This window comes from Corvus hawaiiensis, chromosome 41 (assembly GCF_020740725.1).
Source record: "Corvus hawaiiensis isolate bCorHaw1 chromosome 41, bCorHaw1.pri.cur, whole genome shotgun sequence".
Lineage (NCBI taxonomy): Eukaryota > Metazoa > Chordata > Aves > Passeriformes > Corvidae > Corvus > Corvus hawaiiensis.
The window spans coordinates 3,085-23,049 of NC_063253.1; the positions used below are offsets into that span (position 1 = coordinate 3,085).

The 19,965-nt window shown below is 57.9% G+C and overlaps 2 protein-coding genes across 2 annotated transcripts in view; one reads left to right on the top strand and one right to left on the bottom strand.

Annotated features, from left to right (window-relative positions):
• Positions 1-810: 810 nt before the first annotated feature.
• Positions 811-4,178, bottom strand: LOC125319307. The gene is made up of 5 exons (XM_048290418.1): positions 4,047-4,178; positions 2,942-3,158; positions 2,317-2,394; positions 1,271-2,038; positions 811-875 (listed from the first exon to the last, which is right to left on the bottom strand). The coding sequence occupies exons 1-5, from the start codon at positions 4,176-4,178 to the stop codon at positions 811-813; spliced, it is 1,260 nt and encodes a 419-aa protein (XP_048146375.1).
• The window catches only part of LOC125319308 (3 beta-hydroxysteroid dehydrogenase type 7-like), a 60,026-nt gene continuing 44,237 nt past the window's right edge, over positions 4,177-19,965 (top strand). Inside the window, 2 exon segments of the mRNA XM_048290419.1 lie at positions 4,177-4,313; positions 6,958-7,016. Coding sequence (XP_048146376.1) covers positions 4,177-4,313; positions 6,958-7,016 — 196 coding nt within the window.

Below are 19,965 nucleotides of genomic sequence, written 5' to 3' on the forward strand. Positions count from 1 at the left end.
AGGGTCACTGGGGGTGGTCAAGGATGGTCTGAGGGTCACTCGGGGTGGTCAGGGATGGTCCGAGGGTCACTGGGAGTGGTCAGGGATGGTCTGAGGGTCACTGGGGGTGGTCAGGGATGGTCCGAGGGTCACTGGGGGTGGTCAGTGATGGTCTGAGGGTCACTGGGGGTGGTCAGGGATGGTCCGAGGGTCACTGGGGGTTGTCAAGGATGGTCTGAGGGTCACTGGGGGTGGTCAGTGATGGTCTGAGGGTCACTGGGGGTGGTCAGTGATGGTCCGAGGGTCACTGGGGGTTGTCAAGGATGGTCTGAGGGTCACTGGGGGTGGTCAGTGATGGTCTGAGGGTCACTCGGGGTGGTCAGGGATGGTCTGAGGGTCACTGGGGGTGGTCAGTGATGGTCTGAGGGTCACTCGGGGTGGTCAGGGATGGTCTGAGGGTCACTGGGAGTGGTCAGTGATGGTCTGAGGGTCACTGGGGGTGGTCAAGGATGGTCTGAGGGTCACTCGGGGTGGTCAAGGATGGTCTGAGGGTCAGTGGGAGTGGTCAGGGATGGTCCGAGGGTCACTGGGGGTGGTCAGTGATGGTCTGAGGGTCACTGGGGGTGGTCAGTGATGGTCTGAGGGGCACTGGGGGTGGTCAGGGATGGTCTGAGGGGCACTGGGGGTGGTCAGGGATGGTCTGAGGGGCACTGGGAGTGGTCAAGGATGGTCTGAGGGTCACTAGGAGTGGTCAGGGATGGTCTGAGGGTCACTGGGGGTGGTCAGGGATGGTCTGAGGGTCACTGGGGGTGGTCAGGGATGGTCCGAGGGTCACTGGGAGTGGTCAAGGATGGTCCGAGGGTCACTGGGGATGGTCAGGGATGGTCCGAGGGTCACTGGGGGTGGTCAGGGAATGTCCGAGGGTCACTGGGGGTGGTCAAGGATGGTCCGAGGGTCACTGGGGGTGGTCAGGGAATGTCCGAGGGTCACTGGGGGTGGTCAAGGATGGTCCGAGGGTCACTGGGGATGGTCAGGGATGGTCCGAGGGGCACTGGAGGTGGTTAAAAACCACGCCGGTGCCGGGCAGGGTCATTTATTGGGGGGTGGCCACTGCTGTGGTCACTCGTCCGAGCCCACGGGGCTGCCCAGGAAAAGGTCGGCGTAGCCGAAGGCCGGGGCGGCTCCTTCCTCCTCCTCCCCTTCCTCCTCCTCCTCCTCGTCCTCATCCTCCTCCTCCTCCTCTTCCTCCTCATTGTCCTCCTCCTCCTCCTCCTCCTCGTCCTCCCCTCGCCCCGAGGGCCGGCGCCGCTGGGCCGCCCGCTGCCCGCTGCCCGCTGGCCCCGCGGCCTCCTCGGGGGCTCTCGGGCCGGCCCCGTTGGGCCGGAGCTCCTCCCGCGCCGTCCGCGCCTCTTCGGCCGCTCGGACCCCGTTGGGCCTCGGCGCGGCGCCGTCCTGCGGGCCGCGGTCCGGCCGGCCTGGGGCCCGCTCGCCCACGGGGCATCGGCCGATCTCTGCCCGCTCGCCCACGGGGCATCGGCCGATCTCTGCCCGCTTGCCCACGTGGCATCGGCCGGCCTCTGCCCGCTCGCCCACGCTTCCTCCCTTGCCGCAGCCGCCCTGGGGCCGTCCTTGGCTGCGGCCTCTCGCTGCCCATCCCTGCCCGGCCTCGCTCTGCCCGCGGCCGTCCGGGCTCCGTCCCTGGCTCGGCGCGGCCTCCTCGGCGCCTCGGCGTTGGCGTTGTTGTTGGCGTTGTTGGCGTCGTTGGCGTCGCTGGCGCGGAGCCGCAGCAGGCGGGCGAGCAGGAAGCGCCGCTCCTCGCGGGCCCGTAGCCACTTGGCCTCGAGCCGCGCCACCTCGTCGCAGAGCGCGCCGTTCTCCAGCACCAGCGCCCGCGCCGCGCGCCGCAGCCGCCGGAAACGCAGCCGGTACCCGCTCGGCCGGACGCGCCCGCGCCGCCCTCGGCATCGTCCTGAGGAGGGGCAGGGGGATGGCGACGGGGTGGTGATGCGGGGCTGGGGAGGTTGGACGGAGATCGGAGGGGAATCGGCCCAAATGGAGCCTGGAGTGAGCGAAATCGGCTCAAATTGACCCAAATTGACCCAAAGCGGCCTTGGATTGACCCAAAATGAGCCTGGAGTGAGCGAAATCGGCTCAAATTGACCCAAATTGACCCAAATTGGCCTTGGATTGACCCAAAATGAGCCTGGAGTGAGCGAAATCGGCTCAAATTGACCCAAATTGACCCAAATTGGCCTTGGATTGACCCAAAATGAGCCTGGAGTGAGCGAAATCGGCCCAAATTGACCTAAATTTGCCTTGGATTGACCCAAAATGAGCCTGGAGTGAGCGAAATCGGCTCAAATTGACCCAAATCGGCCTTGGATTGACCCAAAATGAGCCTGGAGTGAGCGAAATCGGCTCAAATTGACCCAAATCGGCCTTGGATTGACCCAAAATGAGCCTGGAGTGAGCGAAATCGGCTCAAATTGACCCAAATTGGCCTTGGATTGACCCAAAATGAGCCTGGAGTGAGCGAAATTGGCCCAAATTGACCTAAATTGGCCTTGGATTGACCCAAAATGAGCCTGGAGTGAGCGAAATCGGCTCAAATTGACCCAAATCGGCCTTGGATTGACCCAAAATGAGCCTGGAGTGAGCGAAATCGGCTCAAATTGACCCAAATTGGCCTTGGATTGACCCAAAATGAGCCTGGAGTGAGCGAAATCGGCTCAAATTGACCCAAATTGACCCAAATTGGCCTTGGATTGACCCAAAATGAGCCTGGAGTGAGCGAAATTGGCCCAAATTGACCCAAATCGGCCTTGGATTGACCCAAAATGAGCCTGGATTGACTTAAATCGAGCCCGGATTGACCGAAATCGGCCCAAATTGGCCCAAATTGACCCAAATTGAGCCCGGATTGACCCAAATCGAGCCCGGATTGACCGAAATTGGCCCAAATTGGCCCAAATTGACCCAAATTGAGCCCAGATTGACCGAAATTGGCCCAAATTGAGCCCAAATTGACCGAAATCGGCCCAAATTGACCCAAATCGAGCCTGGATTGACCTAAATTGGCCCAAATTGACCCAAATTGGCCCAAATTGACCTAAATCAGCCCAAATTGACCCAAATTGGCCCAAATTAACCCAAATTGGCCCAAATCGACCCAAACTGACCTAAATGGACTCAAACCGAACCCGGTCTGACCCAAAGCAGCCTCGAGCTTGAGCCGCACCCGCCCCTTTTGGGGTGAAAAACGGGGAAAACGGGAAAAAGGCGCGCTCGGAGCGATTTTGGGGGGAAAAGGGGGGAAATCGGGGCTGTGAGAGGGACCGGGAGGAACGCGCCGGGCCCCGGCGAAGGGCGAAGCTCCCCTCCCCTCCCCCGTCGTGTTTTGGGGCGAAACGCGGCGATTTTGGGGTAAAACGCGGCGATTTTGGGACTCACCGGGGCCGGAAGAGGAAGGGGTCGGACAGGAAGTGAGCGCGACGGAACGGAAAGGGGTGAGCACCGCCGGAAGTGAGTGAGCGCACCGGAAGTGGGCGGTGAAACCGGAAGTGGCCGTTCCGGAAAAAGGAGCCGCCCGGTCCCGAAAAACGGAATTTGGCCCCAAAAATGGGTCAAGGTTCCGGCACCGGGCGCCGGTTGCGTCAGGACGTTCCTTTTTGATGGTAAACTGCCTCTTTTTGGGTCCAAATACTCCCTTTTTGGTGCCGAACCGCCCCTTTTTTGTCCACCCAACTCTATGGTTGCTTCCGGCTCGGAGCCGCTCTAGCCCGCTGGGAGGACCGCCCCGTCCCAGTAACGCTCCCTCTCTATGGTTATTTCCGGTTCGGAGCCGTCCAATAAACGCTCGCATTTGGTTTTATTTCCTTTTTTAACAAGAAAAAGACACGGAATTTCCGAAAAAAAAACCCCACCCCGAACCGAGTTAAAAGCCTGGAGACTCAAGCGAAGCAATGGGTCGGAAATGAGAGGAAATGAGGGGAAATGAGAGGAAATGAGGGGAAATGAGGGAAAGGGCGAGGAGAGGCGGCGGCGGCGGCAGATTCGCCACGGCTCGCGGCGCCGCTCTTCCCTCCCCGCCCTTGGCGTGAGGAATTCCATCCCGAGCGATTCGTTCCGGGCTTTTTGCCGGCGGCTCGGGGCCGTTCCGGGCGTTTCTCGCGGCCCAGAGAAGAAGGGGGGAAGCGCATGTGGAAAGGGCGGCGCTCAGAAGCGATCCGCCTCAGCTCCGCCGTGGCTTCCGGGTTCGAGCCGCTCTGGCCCGCTCGGAGGACCGCGAGTTCCGTTATCCTTAAGGAGCCCTCGCGGCTCTATGGTCACTTCCGGTCCGTGCCGTTATCTCCCCGGATCAGCTCTATGGTTATTTCCGGCTGGGAGGCGCTCTGGCCACCTTGGAGGACCAACAGCCCCGATATCCTCAATGACCCCTTCTCAACTCTATGGTTGTTTCCCGTTGAGGGCCATTGGAGCCGCTCTGGCCCGCTTGGAGGACCGCGAGTTCCACTTTTCTAGGCCCAAACTGCCCCTTTTTGGGTGCAAATTCCACTTTTTTCGGGTCCAAATTCCACTTTTTTAGGGTCCAAATTCCCCTTTTAGGCTGCAAATTCCACTTTCCCAGCCCAAACTTTCCTTTCCTCTCTCCAAACTCCTCTTTTTTTTTGCTCAAACCTCACATTTTCGGGGGCCAAACTCGCCCATTTTGGGCCCAAACTCCCTTTTTTGGTCAGAACTCCCCAGTTTTAGGATCCGAATTCCATTTTTTTTGGCCTCAAACCGCCCCTTTTGGAACCAAACTCCCCCTTTTTTGGCCCAAACTCCCCCATTTTTGGACTAAATCCCCCTTTCCCCTCCAAATCCCAGCTTTTCAACCCAAATTCCCCTCTTTTTGTGCCAAAACTCCCCATTTTTCACCCAAAACTCCCCTCGTTTTATCTTTTTTTTGGTCCAAATCCCGTTTTTTTTTCCTCCTCCAAAATTCCCGCTTTTTTTTTTCTTTACATTTCTTTTTTGCTCCCAACTCCCAAATTTCACCCCAAATTCTCAATTTTTCACCCAAATTCCCAATTTTTCACCCCAAATTCTCGAATTTCACCCCAATTTCCCCTTTTTCACCCCAAATTCCCCAATTTCCACCACAAATTCCCCCTTTTTCACCCCAAATTCTGATTTTTCACCCCAAATTCCCCTTTTCCCCCCCAAACTCCCAAATTTTCCCCCCAAATTCCCAAATTTTCACCCCAGATTCCCCCTTTTGCACCTCAAATTCCCGAATTTTCACCCCAAATTCCCAATTTTTAACCCCAAATTTTGCCCCAAATTCCCAATTTGTAACCCGAAATTCCCGAATTTCACCCCAAATTCCCAACTTTTAACCCGAAATTCCCCTTTTTTACCCCAAATTCCCAATTTTTCCCCCCAAATCCCGAATTTTCATCCAAATTCCCAATTTTCCCCCCAAATTCCCCAAATTTCGCCCCAAACTCCCAATTTTTCACCCAAAATTCCCCCTTTTTCCCCCCAAATCCTGAATTTTCACCCCAAATTTTGCCCCAAATTCCCCCTTTTTCCCCCCAAATCCTGAATTTTCACCCCAAATTCCCAATTTTTCACCCCAAATTCCCCAAATTTCGCCCCAAACTCCCAATTTTTCACCCAAAATTCCCCCTTTATCCCCCCAAATCCTGAATTTTCACCCCAAATTTTGCCCCAAATTCCGAATTTTCCCCCCAAATTCCCAATTTTTCCCCCCAAATTCCCCAAATTTCGCCCCAAGTTCCCAATTTTTCACCCAAAATTCCCCCTTTTCCCCCCCCAAATCCTGAATTTTCACCCCAAATTTTGCCCCAAATTCCCCCTTTTTCCCCCCAAATCCCGAATTTTCACCCCAAATTCCCAATTTTTCACCCCAAATTCCCCAAATTTCGCCCCAAACTCCCAATTTTTCACCCCAAATTCCCCCTTTATCCCCCCAAATCCTGAAGTTTCACCCCAAATTTTGCCCCAAACTCCCACATTTTCCCCCCAAATTCCCAATTTTTCCCCCAAATTCCCCAAATTTCTCCCCAAACTCCCAATTTTTCACCCCAAATTCCCCCTTTTCCCCCCCAAATTCCGAATTTTCATCCAAATTCCCAATTTTTAACCCCAAATTCCCCAAATTTCGCCCCAAGTTCCCAATATTTGAACCCCAAACTCCCACATTTTCCCCCCAAATTCCCCAATTTCACCCCAAATTCCCCCTTTTTCCCCCCAAATCCCGAATTTTCATCCAAATTCCCAATTTTCCCCCCAAATTCCCCAAATTTCACCCCAAGTTCCCAATTTTTCACCCAAAATTCCCCCTTTTTCCCCCCAAATCCTGAATTTTCACCCCAAATTTCACCCCAAATTCCCCTTTTTTCCCCCCAAATCCCGAATTTTCACCCCAAATTCCCAATTTTTCACCCCAAATTCCCCAAATTTCGCCCCAAACTCCCAATTTTTCACCCCAAATTCCCCCTTTATCCCCCCAAATCCTGAATTTTCACCCCAAATTTTGCCCCAAACTCCCACATTTTCCCCCCAAATTCCCCAATTTCACCCCAAATTCCCAATTTTTCCCCCCAAATCCCGAATTTTCACCCCAAATCCCCCCTTTTTCCCCCCAAATCCCGAATTTTCATCCAAATTCCCAATTGTTCCCCCCAAATTCCCCAAATTTCGCCCCAAACTCCCAATTTTTCACCCCAAATTCCCAATTTTTCCCCCCAAAATTCCCCTTCCCCCCCCCCCCCCCCCAAATCCCGAATTTTCCACCCCAAATTCCCCTTTCCCGCCCCTCCCCCCACTTCCGGGTCCCGCCCCTCCCCCCACTTCCGGGACCCGCCCCTCCCCCCACTTCCGGGTCCCGCCCCTCCCCCCACTTCCGGGTCCCGCCCCTCCCCCCACTTCCGGGACCCGCCCCCAAATCCCGGGAATTGGCGGGAAAAGGGAGGGGGAGGGGCGGGAGCGGGGCCATGGAGGGACCCCCCGAGGGCGGCGACCCCCAGGTAGGGGGGGGGGGAGAGGGGGGGGAGGGGATTTTGGGGGAAATTCCCGCGGATTTGGGCAAGTTCGGAGCCACTTCCGGGTGGGGGAGGGGCGGGGCTGGGCGGATTCGGGGGGAATTTGGGGGATTTTGGGGGATTTTGGGGGATTTGGGGGGATTTGGGGGGTCCCGAGCGGGGTTCGGGGGGGGTCCGGGGGGGGATTTGGGGGGGATTTGGGGGGTCCCGGGGGGTTCCCAGTTCCCTCCCAGTGCTCCCAGTTCCCTCCCAGTGCTCCCAGTTCGATTTTCAGGGTTCCCAGTGCTCCCAGTTCCCTCCCAGTGCTCCCAGTGGGATTTTCAGGGTTCCCAGTTCCCTCCCAGTGCTCCCAGTTCGATTTTCCGGGTTCCTAGTGCTCCCAGTTCCCTCCCAGCGCTCCCAGTGGGATTTTCGGGGTTCCCAGTTCCCTCCCAGTGCTCCCAGTTCGATTTTCCGGGTTCCCAGTGCTCCCAGTTCCCTCCCAGTGGGATTTTCAGGGTTCCCAGTTCCCTCCCAGTGCTCCCAGTTCCCTCCCAGTGCTCCCAGTGGGATTTTTGGGGTTCCCAGTTCCCTCCCAGTGCTCCCAGTGGGATTTTTGGGGTTCCCAGTTCCCTCCCAGTGCTCCCAGTGGGATTTTTTGGGTTCCCAGTTCCCTCCCAGTGCTCCCAGTTCCCTCCCAGTGCTCCCAGTGGGATTTTCGGCGTTCCCAGTTCCCTCCCAGTGCTCCCAGTGGGATTTTTGGGGTTCCCAGTTCCCTCCCAGTGCTCCCAGTGGGATTTTTTGGGTTCCCAGTTCCCTCCCAGTGCTCCCAGTTCCCTCCCAGTGCTCCCAGTGGGAATTTCGGGGTTCCCAGTTCCCTCCCAGTGCTCCCAGTTCGATTTTCAGGGTTCCCAGTGCTCCCAGTTCCCTCCCAGTGCTCCCAGTTCCCTCCCAGTGCTCCCAGTGGGATTTTTTGGGTTCCCAGTTCCCTCCCAGTGCTCCCAGTTCCCTCCCAGTGCTCCCAGTGGGAATTTCGGGGTTCCCAGTTCCCTCCCAGTGCTCCCAGTTCGATTTTCAGGGTTCCCTCCCAGTTCCCTCCCAGTGCTCCCAGTGGGAATTTCGGGGTTCCCAGTTCCCTCCCAGTGCTCCCAGTTCGATTTTCAGGGTTCCCTCCCAGTTCAATCCCAGTGCTCCCAGTTCAGTCCCAGTTCAGTCCCAGTTCAATCCCAGTTCAATCCCAGTTCAATCGCAATCCCAGTTCAATCCCAGTTCAGTCCCAGTTCAATCCCAGTTCAATCCCAGTTCAATCCCAGTTCAGTCCCAGTTCAATCCCAGTTCAATCCCAGTTCAATCCCAGTTCAGTCCCAGTTCAGTCCCAGTACTCCCAGTTTGTCCCCAGGGCCTGGTTGCCGTGGTTACCGGCGGTTCCGGTTTCCTGGGCTCCCACCTGGCGCGGCTGCTGCTGGAGCGGCTCCCAGTGCTCCCAGTTCAATCCCAGTTCAGTCCCAGTTCAGCCCCAGTTCAGTCCCAGTTCAGTCCCAGTTCAATCCCAGTGCTCCCAGTTCAATCCCAGTTCAGTCCCAGTTCAATCCCAGTTCAGTCCCAGTTCAGTCCCAGTTCAATCCCAGTGCTCCCAGTTCAATCCCAGTTCAGTCCCAGTTCAATCCCAGTTCAGTCCCAGTTCAGTCCCAGTTCAATCCCAGTGCTCCCAGTTCAATCCCAGTTCAGTCCCAGTTCAATCCCAGTTCAGTCCCAGTTCAGTCCCAGTTCAATCCCAGTGCTCCCAGTTCAATCCCAGTTCAATCCCAGTGCTCCCAGTTCAATCCCAGTTCAATCCCAGTTCAATCCCAGTGCTCCCAGTGCTCCCAGTTCAATCCCAGTTCAGTCCCAGTTCAATCCCAGTTCAATCCCAGTTCAGTCCCAGTTCAATCCCAGTGCTCCCAGTTCAATCCCAGTTCAGTCCCAGTTCAGTCCCAGTACTCCCAGTTTGTCCCCAGGGCCTGGTTGCCGTGGTTACCGGCGGTTCCGGTTTCCTGGGCTCCCACCTGGCGCGGCTGCTGCTGGAGCGGCTCCCAGTGCTCCCAGTTCAATCCCAGTTCAGTCCCAGTTCAATCCCAGTTCAGTCCCAGTTCAGTCCCAGTTCAATCCCAGTTCAATCCCAGTTCAGTCCCAGTTCAGTCCCAGTTCAGCCCCAGTTCAGTCCCAGTTCAGTCCCAGTACTCCCAGTTTGTCCCCAGGGCCTGGTTGCCGTGGTTACCGGCGGTTCCGGTTTCCTGGGCTCCCACCTGGCGCGGCTGCTGCTGGAGCGGCTCCCAGTGCTCCCAGTTCAATCCCAGTTCAGTCCCAGTTCAGTCCCAGTTCAATCCCAGTTCAATCCCAGTTCAGTCCCAGTACTCCCAGTTTGTCCCCAGGGCCTGGTTGCCGTGGTTACCGGCGGTTCCGGTTTCCTGGGCTCCCACCTGGCGCGGCTGCTGCTGGATCGGCTCCCAGTGCTCCCAGTTCAATCCCAGTTCAGTCCCAGTTCAATCCCAGTTCAATCCCAGTGCTCCCAGTTCAGTCCCAGTTCAGTCCCAGTTCAGTCCCAGTTCAATCCCAGTTCAATCCCAGTTCAGTCCCAGTTCAGTCCCAGTACTCCCAGTTTGTCCCCAGGGCCTGGTTGCTGTGGTTACCGGCGGTTCCGGTTTCCTGGGCTCCCACCTGGCGCGGCTGCTGCTGGAGCAGCTCCCAGTGCTCCCAGTTCAATCCCAGTTCAGTCCCAGTTCAATCCCAGTTCAATCCCAGTTCAGTCCCAGTTCAATCCCAGTTCAGTCCCAGTTCAGCCCCAGTTCAGTCCCAGTACTCCCAGTTTGTCCCCAGGGCCTGGTTGCCGTGGTTACCGGCGGTTCCGGTTTCCTGGGCTCCCACCTGGCGCGGCTGCTGCTGGAGCGGCTCCCAGTGCTCCCAGTTCAATCCCAGTTCAGTCCCAGTTCAATCCCAGTTCAATCCCAGTGCTCCCAGTTCAGTCCCAGTTCAGTCCCAGTTCAATCCCAGTTCAATCCCAGTTCAGTCCCAGTTCAGTCCCAGTACTCCCAGTTTGTCCCCAGGGCCTGGTTGCCGTGGTTACCGGCGGTTCCGGTTTCCTGGGCTCCCACCTGGCGCGGCTGCTGCTGGAGCGGCTCCCAGTGCTCCCAGTTCAATCCCAGTTCAGTCCCAGTTCAATCCCAGTTCAGTCCCAGTTCAGTCCCAGTTCAATCCCAGTTCACTCCCAGTTCAATCCCAGTTCAGTCCCAGTTCAATCCCAGTTCAGTCCCAGTTCAGTCCCAGTTCAATCCCAGTGCTCCCAGTTCAATCCCAGTTCAGTCCCAGTTCAATCCCAGTTCAGTCCCAGTTCAGTCCCAGTTCAATCCCAGTGCTCCCAGTTCAATCCCAGTTCAATCCCAGTGCTCCCAGTTCAATCCCAGTTCAATCCCAGTTCAATCCCAGTGCTCCCAGTGCTCCCAGTTCAATCCCAGTTCAGTCCCAGTTCAATCCCAGTTCAATCCCAGTTCAGTCCCAGTTCAATCCCAGTGCTCCCAGTTCAATCCCAGTTCAGTCCCAGTTCAGTCCCAGTACTCCCAGTTTGTCCCCAGGGCCTGGTTGCCGTGGTTACCGGCGGTTCCGGTTTCCTGGGCTCCCACCTGGCGCGGCTGCTGCTGGAGCGGCTCCCAGTGCTCCCAGTTCAATCCCAGTTCAGTCCCAGTTCAGTCCCAGTACTCCCAGTTTGTCCCCAGGGCCTGGTTGCCGTGGTTACCGGCGGTTCCGGTTTCCTGGGCTCCCACCTGGCGCGGCTGCTCCTGGAGCGGCTCCCAGTGCTCCCAGTTCAATCCCAGTTCAGTCCCAGTTCAATCCCAGTTCAGTCCCAGTTCAGTCCCAGTTCAATCCCAGTTCAATCCCAGTTCAGTCCCAGTTCAGTCCCAGTACTCCCAGTTTGTCCCCAGGGCCTGGTTGCCGTGGTTACCGGCGGTTCCGGTTTCCTGGGCTCCCACCTGGCGCGGCTGCTGCTGGAGCGGCTCCCAGTGCTCCCAGTTCAATCCCAGTTCAGTCCCAGTTCAATCCCAGTTCAGTCCCAGTTCAGTCCCAGTACTCCCAGTTTGTCCCCAGGGCCTGGTTGCCGTGGTTACCGGCGGTTCCGGTTTCCTGGGCTCCCACCTGGCGCGGCTGCTGCTGGAGCGGCTCCCAGTGCTCCCAGTTCAATCCCAGTTCAGTCCCAGTTCAGTCCCAGTTCAATCCCAGTTCAATCCCAGTTCAATCCCAGTTCAGTCCCAGTACTCCCAGTTTGTCCCCAGGGCCTGGTTGCCGTGGTTACCGGCGGTTCCGGTTTCCTGGGCTCCCACCTGGCGCGGCTGCTGCTGGATCGGCTCCCAGTGCTCCCAGTTCAATCCCAGTTCAGTCCCAGTTCAGTCCCAGTTCAATCCCAGTTCAATCCCAGTTCAGTCCCAGTTCAATCCCAGTTCAATCCCAGTTCAATCCCAGTTCAGTCCCAGTTCAGTCCCAGTACTCCCAGTTTGTCCCCAGGGCCTGGTTGCCGTGGTTACCGGCGGTTCCGGTTTCCTGGGCTCCCACCTGGCGCGGCTGCTGCTGGAGCGGCTCCCAGTGCTCCCAGTTCAATCCCAGTTCAGTCCCAGTTCAATCCCAGTTCAGTCCCAGTTCAGTCCCAGTTCAATCCCAGTTCAATCCCAGTTCAGTCCCAGTTCAGTCCCAGTTCAGCCCCAGTTCAGTCCCAGTTCAGTCCCAGTACTCCCAGTTTGTCCCCAGGGCCTGGTTGCCGTGGTTACCGGCGGTTCCGGTTTCCTGGGCTCCCACCTGGCGCGGCTGCTGCTGGATCGGCTCCCAGTGCTCCCAGTTCAATCCCAGTTCAGTCCCAGTTCAGTCCCAGTTCAATCCCAGTTCAATCCCAGTTCAATCCCAGTTCAATCCCAGTGCTCCCAGTTCAATCCCAGTTCAGTCCTAGTTCAGTCCCAGTACTCCCAGTTTGTCCCCAGGGCCTGGTTGCCGTGGTTACCGGCGGTTCCGGTTTCCTGGGCTCCCACCTGGCGCGGCTGCTGCTGGAGCGGCTCCCAGTGCTCCCAGTTCAATCCCAGTTCAGTCCCAGTTCAATCCCAGTTCAGTCCCAGTTCAGTCCCAGTTCAATCCCAGTTCAATCCCAGTTCAGTCCCAGTTCAGTCCCAGTTCAGCCCCAGTTCAGTCCCAGTTCAGTCCCAGTACTCCCAGTTTGTCCCCAGGGCCTGGTTGCCGTGGTTACCGGCGGTTCCGGTTTCCTGGGCTCCCACCTGGCGCGGCTGCTGCTGGAGCGGCTCCCAGTGCTCCCAGTTCAATCCCAGTTCAGTCCCAGTTCAGTCCCAGTTCAATCCCAGTTCAATCCCAGTTCAGTCCCAGTACTCCCAGTTTGTCCCCAGGGCCTGGTTGCCGTGGTTACCGGCGGTTCCGGTTTCCTGGGCTCCCACCTGGCGCGGCTGCTGCTGGAGCGGCTCCCAGTGCTCCCAGTTCAATCCCAGTTCAGTCCCAGTTCAGTCCCAGTTCAATCCCAGTTCAATCCCAGTTCAGTCCCAGTTCAGTCCCAGTACTCCCAGTTTGTCCCCAGGGCCTGGTTGCCGTGGTTACCGGCGGTTCCGGTTTCCTGGGCTCCCACCTGGCGCGGCTGCTGCTGGAGCGGCTCCCAGTGCTCCCAGTTCAATCCCAGTTCAGTCCCAGTTCAGTCCCAGTTCAGTCCCAGTTCAATCCCAGTTCAATCCCAGTTCAATCCCAGTGCTCCCAGTTCAATCCCAGTTCAATCCCAGTTCAATCCCAGTTCAATCCCAGTTCAGTCCCAGTACTCCCAGTTTGTCCCCAGGGCCTGGTTGCCGTGGTTACCGGCGGTTCCGGTTTCCTGGGCTCCCACCTGGCGCGGCTGCTGCTGGAGCGGCTCCCAGTGCTCCCAGTTCAATCCCAGTTCAGTCCCAGTTCAATCCCAGTTCAGTCCCAGTTCAGTCCCAGTTCAATCCCAGTGCTCCCAGTTCAATCCCAGTTCAGTCCCAGTTCAGTCCCAGTTCAGTCCCAGTTCAATCCCAGTTCAATCCCAGTTCAATCCCAGTGCTCCCAGTTCAATCCCAGTTCAGTCCCAGTTCAATCCCAGTTCAATCCCAGTTCAATCCCAGTTCAGTCCCAGTTCAGTCCCAGTACTCCCAGTTTGTCCCCAGGGCCTGGTTGCCGTGGTTACCGGCGGTTCCGGTTTCCTGGGCTCCCACCTGGCGCGGCTGCTGCTGGAGCGGCTCCCAGTGCTCCCAGTTCAATCCCAGTTCAGTCCCAGTTCAGTCCCAGTTCAGTCCCAGTTCAGTCCCAGTTCAATCCCAGTGCTCCCAGTTCAATCCCAGTTCAGTCCCAGTTCAATCCCAGTTCAGTCCCAGTTCAATCCCAGTTCAGTCCCAGTTCAGTCCCAGTTCAATCCCAGTTCAATCCCAGTTCAGTCCCAGTTCAGTCCCAGTTCAGCCCCAGTTCAGTCCCAGTTCAGTCCCAGTACTCCCAGTTTGTCCCCAGGGCCTGGTTGCCGTGGTTACCGGCGGTTCCGGTTTCCTGGGCTCCCACCTGGCGCGGCTGCTGCTGGAGCGGCTCCCAGTGCTCCCAGTTCAATCCCAGTTCAGTCCCAGTTCAATCCCAGTTCAATCCCAGTGCTCCCAGTTCAGTCCCAGTTCAGTCCCAGTTCAATCCCAGTTCAATCCCAGTTCAGTCCCAGTTCAGTCCCAGTACTCCCAGTTTGTCCCCAGGGCCTGGTTGCCGTGGTTACCGGCGGTTCCGGTTTCCTGGGCTCCCACCTGGCGCGGCTGCTGCTGGAGCGGCTCCCAGTGCTCCCAGTTCAATCCCAGTTCAGTCCCAGTTCAATCCCAGTTCAGTCCCAGTTCAGTCCCAGTTCAATCCCAGTTCACTCCCAGTTCAATCCCAGTTCAGTCCCAGTTCAATCCCAGTTCAGTCCCAGTTCAGTCCCAGTTCAATCCCAGTGCTCCCAGTTCAATCCCAGTTCAGTCCCAGTTCAATCCCAGTTCAGTCCCAGTTCAGTCCCAGTTCAATCCCAGTGCTCCCAGTTCAATCCCAGTTCAATCCCAGTGCTCCCAGTTCAATCCCAGTTCAATCCCAGTTCAATCCCAGTGCTCCCAGTGCTCCCAGTTCAATCCCAGTTCAGTCCCAGTTCAATCCCAGTTCAATCCCAGTTCAGTCCCAGTTCAATCCCAGTGCTCCCAGTTCAATCCCAGTTCAGTCCCAGTTCAGTCCCAGTACTCCCAGTTTGTCCCCAGGGCCTGGTTGCCGTGGTTACCGGCGGTTCCGGTTTCCTGGGCTCCCACCTGGCGCGGCTGCTGCTGGATCGGCTCCCAGTGCTCCCAGTTCAATCCCAGTTCAGTCCCAGTTCAATCCCAGTTCAGTCCCAGTTCAGTCCCAGTTCAATCCCAGTTCAGTCCCAGTTCAGTCCCAGTTCAGTCCCAGTTCAATCCCAGTTCAGTCCCAGTTCAATCCCAGTTCAATCCCAGTTCAGTCCCAGTTCAATCCCAGTGCTCCCAGTTCAATCCCAGTTCAGTCCCAGTTCAGTCCCAGTACTCCCAGTTTGTCCCCAGGGCCTGGTTGCCGTGGTTACCGGCGGTTCCGGTTTCCTGGGCTCCCACCTGGCGCGGCTGCTGCTGGAGCGGCTCCCAGTGCTCCCAGTTCAATCCCAGTTCAGTCCCAGTTCAGTCCCAGTACTCCCAGTTTGTCCCCAGGGCCTGGTTGCCGTGGTTACCGGCGGTTCCGGTTTCCTGGGCTCCCACCTGGCGCGGCTGCTCCTGGAGCGGCTCCCAGTGCTCCCAGTTCAATCCCAGTTCAGTCCCAGTTCAATCCCAGTTCAGTCCCAGTTCAGTCCCAGTTCAATCCCAGTTCAATCCCAGTTCAGTCCCAGTTCAATCCCAGTGCTCCCAGTTCAATCCCAGTTCAATCCCAGTTCAGTCCCAGTACTCCCAGTTTGTCCCCAGGGCCTGGTTGCCGTGGTTACCGGCGGTTCCGGTTTCCTGGGCTCCCACCTGGCGCGGCTGCTGCTGGAGCGGCTCCCAGTGCTCCCAGTTCAATCCCAGTTCAGTCCCAGTTCAATCCCAGTTCAGTCCCAGTTCAGTCCCAGTACTCCCAGTTTGTCCCCAGGGCCTGGTTGCCGTGGTTACCGGCGGTTCCGGTTTCCTGGGCTCCCACCTGGCGCGGCTGCTGCTGGAGCGGCTCCCAGTGCTCCCAGTTCAATCCCAGTTCAGTCCCAGTTCAGTCCCAGTTCAATCCCAGTTCAATCCCAGTTCAATCCCAGTTCAGTCCCAGTACTCCCAGTTTGTCCCCAGGGCCTGGTTGCCGTGGTTACCGGCGGTTCCGGTTTCCTGGGCTCCCACCTGGCGCGGCTGCTGCTGGAGCGGCTCCCAGTGCTCCCAGTTCAATCCCAGTTCAGTCCCAGTTCAATCCCAGTTCAGTCCCAGTTCAGTCCCAGTTCAATCCCAGTTCAATCCCAGTTCAGTCCCAGTTCAGTCCCAGTTCAGTCCCAGTTCAATCCCAGTTCAATCCCAGTTCAGTCCCAGTACTCCCAGTTTGTCCCCAGGGCCTGGTTGCCGTGGTTACCGGCGGTTCCGGTTTCCTGGGCTCCCACCTGGCGCGGCTGCTCCTGGAGCGGCTCCCAGTGCTCCCAGTTCAATCCCAGTTCAGTCCCAGTTCAATCCCAGTTCAGTCCCAGTTCAGTCCCAGTTCAATCCCAGTGCTCCCAGTTCAATCCCAGTTCAATCCCAGTGCTCCCAGTTCAATCCCAGTTCAATCCCAGTTCAATCCCAGTGCTCCCAGTGCTCCCAGTTCAATCCCAGTTCAGTCCCAGTTCAATCCCAGTTCAATCCCAGTTCAGTCCCAGTTCAATCCCAGTGCTCCCAGTTCAATCCCAGTTCAGTCCCAGTTCAGTCCCAGTACTCCCAGTTTGTCCCCAGGGCCTGGTTGCCGTGGTTACCGGCGGTTCCGGTTTCCTGGGCTCCCACCTGGCGCGGCTGCTGCTGGAGCGGCTCCCAGTGCTCCCAGTTCAATCCCAGTTCAGTCCCAGTTCAGTCCCAGTACTCCCAGTTTGTCCCCAGGGCCTGGTTGCCGTGGTTACCGGCGGTTCCGGTTTCCTGGGCTCCCACCTGGCGCGGCTGCTCCTGGAGCGGCTCCCAGTGCTCCCAGTTCAATCCCAGTTCAGTCCCAGTTCAATCCCAGTTCAGTCCCAGTTCAGTCCCAGTTCAATCCCAGTTCAATCCCAGTTCAGTCCCAGTTCAGTCCCAGTACTCCCAGTTTGTCCCCAGGGCCTGGTTGCCGTGGTTACCGGCGGTTCCGGTTTCCTGGGCTCCCACCTGGCGCGGCTGCTGCTGGAGCGGCTCCCAGTGCTCCCAGTTCAATCCCAGTTCAGTCCCAGTTCAATCCCAGTTCAGTCCCAGTTCAGTCCCAGTACTCCCAGTTTGTCCCCAGGGCCTGGTTGCCGTGGTTACCGGCGGTTCCGGTTTCCTGGGCTCCCACCTGGCGCGGCTGCTGCTGGAGCGGCTCCCAGTGCTCCCAGTTCAATCCCAGTTCAGTCCCAGTTCAATCCCAGTTCAGTCCCAGTTCAGTCCCAGTTCAATCCCAGTTCAATCCCAGTTCAGTCCCAGTTCAGTCCCAGTTCAGCCCCAGTTCAGTCCCAGTTCAGTCCCAGTACTCCCAGTTTGTCCCCAGGGCCTGGTTGCCGTGGTTACCGGCGGTTCCGGTTTCCTGGGCTCCCACCTGGCGCGGCTGCTGCTGGATCGGCTCCCAGTGCTCCCAGTTCAATCCCAGTTCAGTCCCAGTTCAGTCCCAGTTCAATCCCAGTTCAATCCCAGTTCAATCCCAGTTCAATCCCAGTGCTCCCAGTTCAATCCCAGTTCAGTCCCAGTTCAGTCCCAGTACTCCCAGTTTGTCCCCAGGGCCTGGTTGCCGTGGTTACCGGCGGTTCCGGTTTCCTGGGCTCCCACCTGGCGCGGCTGCTGCTGGAGCGGCTCCCAGTGCTCCCAGTTCAATCCCAGTTCAGTCCCAGTTCAATCCCAGTTCAGTCCCAGTTCAGTCCCAGTTCAATCCCAGTTCAATCCCAGTTCAGTCCCAGTTCAGTCCCAGTTCAGCCCCAGTTCAGTCCCAGTTCAGTCCCAGTACTCCCAGTTTGTCCCCAGGGCCTGGTTGCCGTGGTTACCGGCGGTTCCGGTTTCCTGGGCTCCCACCTGGCGCGGCTGCTGCTGGAGCGGCTCCCAGTGCTCCCAGTTCAATCCCAGTTCAGTCCCAGTTCAGTCCCAGTTCAATCCCAGTTCAATCCCAGTTCAGTCCCAGTACTCCCAGTTTGTCCCCAGGGCCTGGTTGCCGTGGTTACCGGCGGTTCCGGTTTCCTGGGCTCCCACCTGGCGCGGCTGCTGCTGGAGCGGCTCCCAGTGCTCCCAGTTCAATCCCAGTTCAGTCCCAGTTCAGTCCCAGTTCAATCCCAGTTCAATCCCAGTTCAGTCCCAGTTCAGTCCCAGTACTCCCAGTTTGTCCCCAGGGCCTGGTTGCCGTGGTTACCGGCGGTTCCGGTTTCCTGGGCTCCCACCTGGCGCGGCTGCTGCTGGAGCGGCTCCCAGTGCTCCCAGTTCAATCCCAGTTCAATCCCAGTTCAGTCCCAGTACTCCCAGTTTGTCCCCAGGGCCTGGTTGCCGTGGTTACCGGCGGTTCCGGTTTCCTGGGCTCCCACCTGGCGCGGCTGCTCCTGGAGCGGCTCCCAGTGCTCCCAGTTCAATCCCAGTTCAGTCCCAGTTCAGTCCCAGTTCAGTCCCAGTTCAATCCCAGTTCAATCCCAGTTCAGTCCCAGTTCAGTCCCAGTACTCCCAGTTTGTCCCCAGGGCCTGGTTGCCGTGGTTACCGGCGGTTCCGGTTTCCTGGGCTCCCACCTGGCGCAGCTGCTGCTGGATCGGCTCCCAGTGCTCCCAGTTCAATCCCAGTTCAGTCCCAGTTCAATCCCAGTTCAGTCCCAGTTCAGTCCCAGTTCAATCCCAGTGCTCCCAGTTCAATCCCAGTTCAATCCCAGTTCAGTCCCAGTTCAGTCCCAGTTCAATCCCAGTTCAATCCCAGTTCAATCCCAGTGCTCCCAGTTCAATCCCAGTTCAGTCCCAGTTCAGTCCCAGTACTCCCAGTTTGTCCCCAGGGCCTGGTTGCCGTGGTTACCGGCGGTTCCGGTTTCCTGGGCTCCCACCTGGCGCGGCTGCTGCTGGAGCGGCTCCCAGTGCTCCCAGTTCAATCCCAGTTCAGTCCCAGTTCAGTCCCAGTTCAATCCCAGTTCAGTCCCAGTTCAATCCCAGTTCAGTCCCAGTTCAGCCCCAGTTCAGTCCCAGTACTCCCAGTTTGTCCCCAGGGCCTGGTTGCCGTGGTTACCGGTGGTTCCGGTTTCCTGGGCTCCCACCTGGCGCGGCTGCTGCTGGAGCGGCTCCCAGTGCTCCCAGTTCAATCCCAGTTCAGTCCCAGTTCAATCCCAGTTCAGTCCCAGTTCAGTCCCAGTTCAATCCCAGTGCTCCCAGTTCAATCCCAGTTCAGTCCCAGTTCAGTCCCAGTTCAGTCCCAGTTCAATCCCAGTTCAATCCCAGTTCAATCCCAGTGCTCCCAGTTCAATCCCAGTTCAATCCCAGTTCAATCCCAGTTCAATCCCAGTTCAGTCCCAGTACTCCCAGTTTGTCCCCAGGGCCTGGTTGCCGTGGTTACCGGCGGTTCCGGTTTCCTGGGCTCCCACCTGGCGCGGCTGCTGCTGGAGCGGCTCCCAGTGCTCCCAGTTCAATCCCAGTTCAGTCCCAGTTCAATCCCAGTTCAGTCCCAGTTCAGTCCCAGTTCAATCCCAGTGCTCCCAGTTCAATCCCAGTTCAGTCCCAGTTCAGTCCCAGTTCAATCCCAGTTCAATCCCAGTTCAATCCCAGTGCTCCCAGTTCAATCCCAGTTCAGTCCCAGTTCAATCCCAGTTCAATCCCAGTTCAATCCCAGTTCAGTCCCAGTTCAGTCCCAGTACTCCCAGTTTGTCCCCAGGGCCTGGTTGCCGTGGTTACCGGCGGTTCCGGTTTCCTGGGCTCCCACCTGGCGCGGCTGCTGCTGGAGCGGCTCCCAGTGCTCCCAGTTCAATCCCAGTTCAGTCCCAGTTCAGTCCCAGTTCAGTCCCAGTTCAGTCCCAGTTCAATCCCAGTGCTCCCAGTTCAATCCCAGTTCAGTCCCAGTTCAATCCCAGTTCAGTCCCAGTTCAATCCCAGTTCAGTCCCAGTTCAGTCCCAGTTCAATCCCAGTTCAATCCCAGTTCAGTCCCAGTTCAGTCCCAGTTCAGCCCCAGTTCAGTCCCAGTTCAGTCCCAGTACTCCCAGTTTGTCCCCAGGGCCTGGTTGCCGTGGTTACCGGCGGTTCCGGTTTCCTGGGCTCCCACCTGGCGCGGCTGCTGCTGGAGCGGCTCCCAGTGCTCCCAGTTCAATCCCAGTTCAGTCCCAGTTCAATCCCAGTTCAATCCCAGTGCTCCCAGTTCAGTCCCAGTTCAGTCCCAGTTCAATCCCAGTTCAATCCCAGTTCAGTCCCAGTTCAGTCCCAGTACTCCCAGTTTGTCCCCAGGGCCTGGTTGCCGTGGTTACCGGCGGTTCCGGTTTCCTGGGCTCCCACCTGGCGCGGCTGCTGCTGGAGCGGCTCCCAGTGCTCCCAGTTCAATCCCAGTTCAGTCCCAGTTCAATCCCAGTTCAGTCCCAGTTCAGTCCCAGTTCAATCCCAGTTCACTCCCAGTTCAATCCCAGTTCAGTCCCAGTTCAATCCCAGTTCAGTCCCAGTTCAGTCCCAGTTCAATCCCAGTGCTCCCAGTTCAATCCCAGTTCAGTCCCAGTTCAATCCCAGTTCAGTCCCAGTTCAGTCCCAGTTCAATCCCAGTGCTCCCAGTTCAATCCCAGTTCAATCCCAGTGCTCCCAGTTC

What these genes read in the sequence shown, in the direction of transcription:
- LOC125319307 (XM_048290418.1), bottom strand. Translation starts at nt 4,178, where the DNA reads ATGCGCTTCCCCCCTTCTTCTCTGGGCCGCGAGAAACGCCCGGAACGG. An exon ending in GGGGAGGGAAGAGCGGCGCC is followed by an intron (nt 3,159 to 4,046) that starts GCGAGCCGTGGC and finishes GAGTCCATTTAG; the next exon opens with GTCAGTTTGGGTCGATTTGG. An exon ending in GCCGATTTCGCTCACTCCAG is followed by an intron (nt 2,039 to 2,316) that starts GCTCATTTTGGG and finishes CGCTCACTCCAG; the next exon opens with GCTCCATTTGGGCCGATTCC.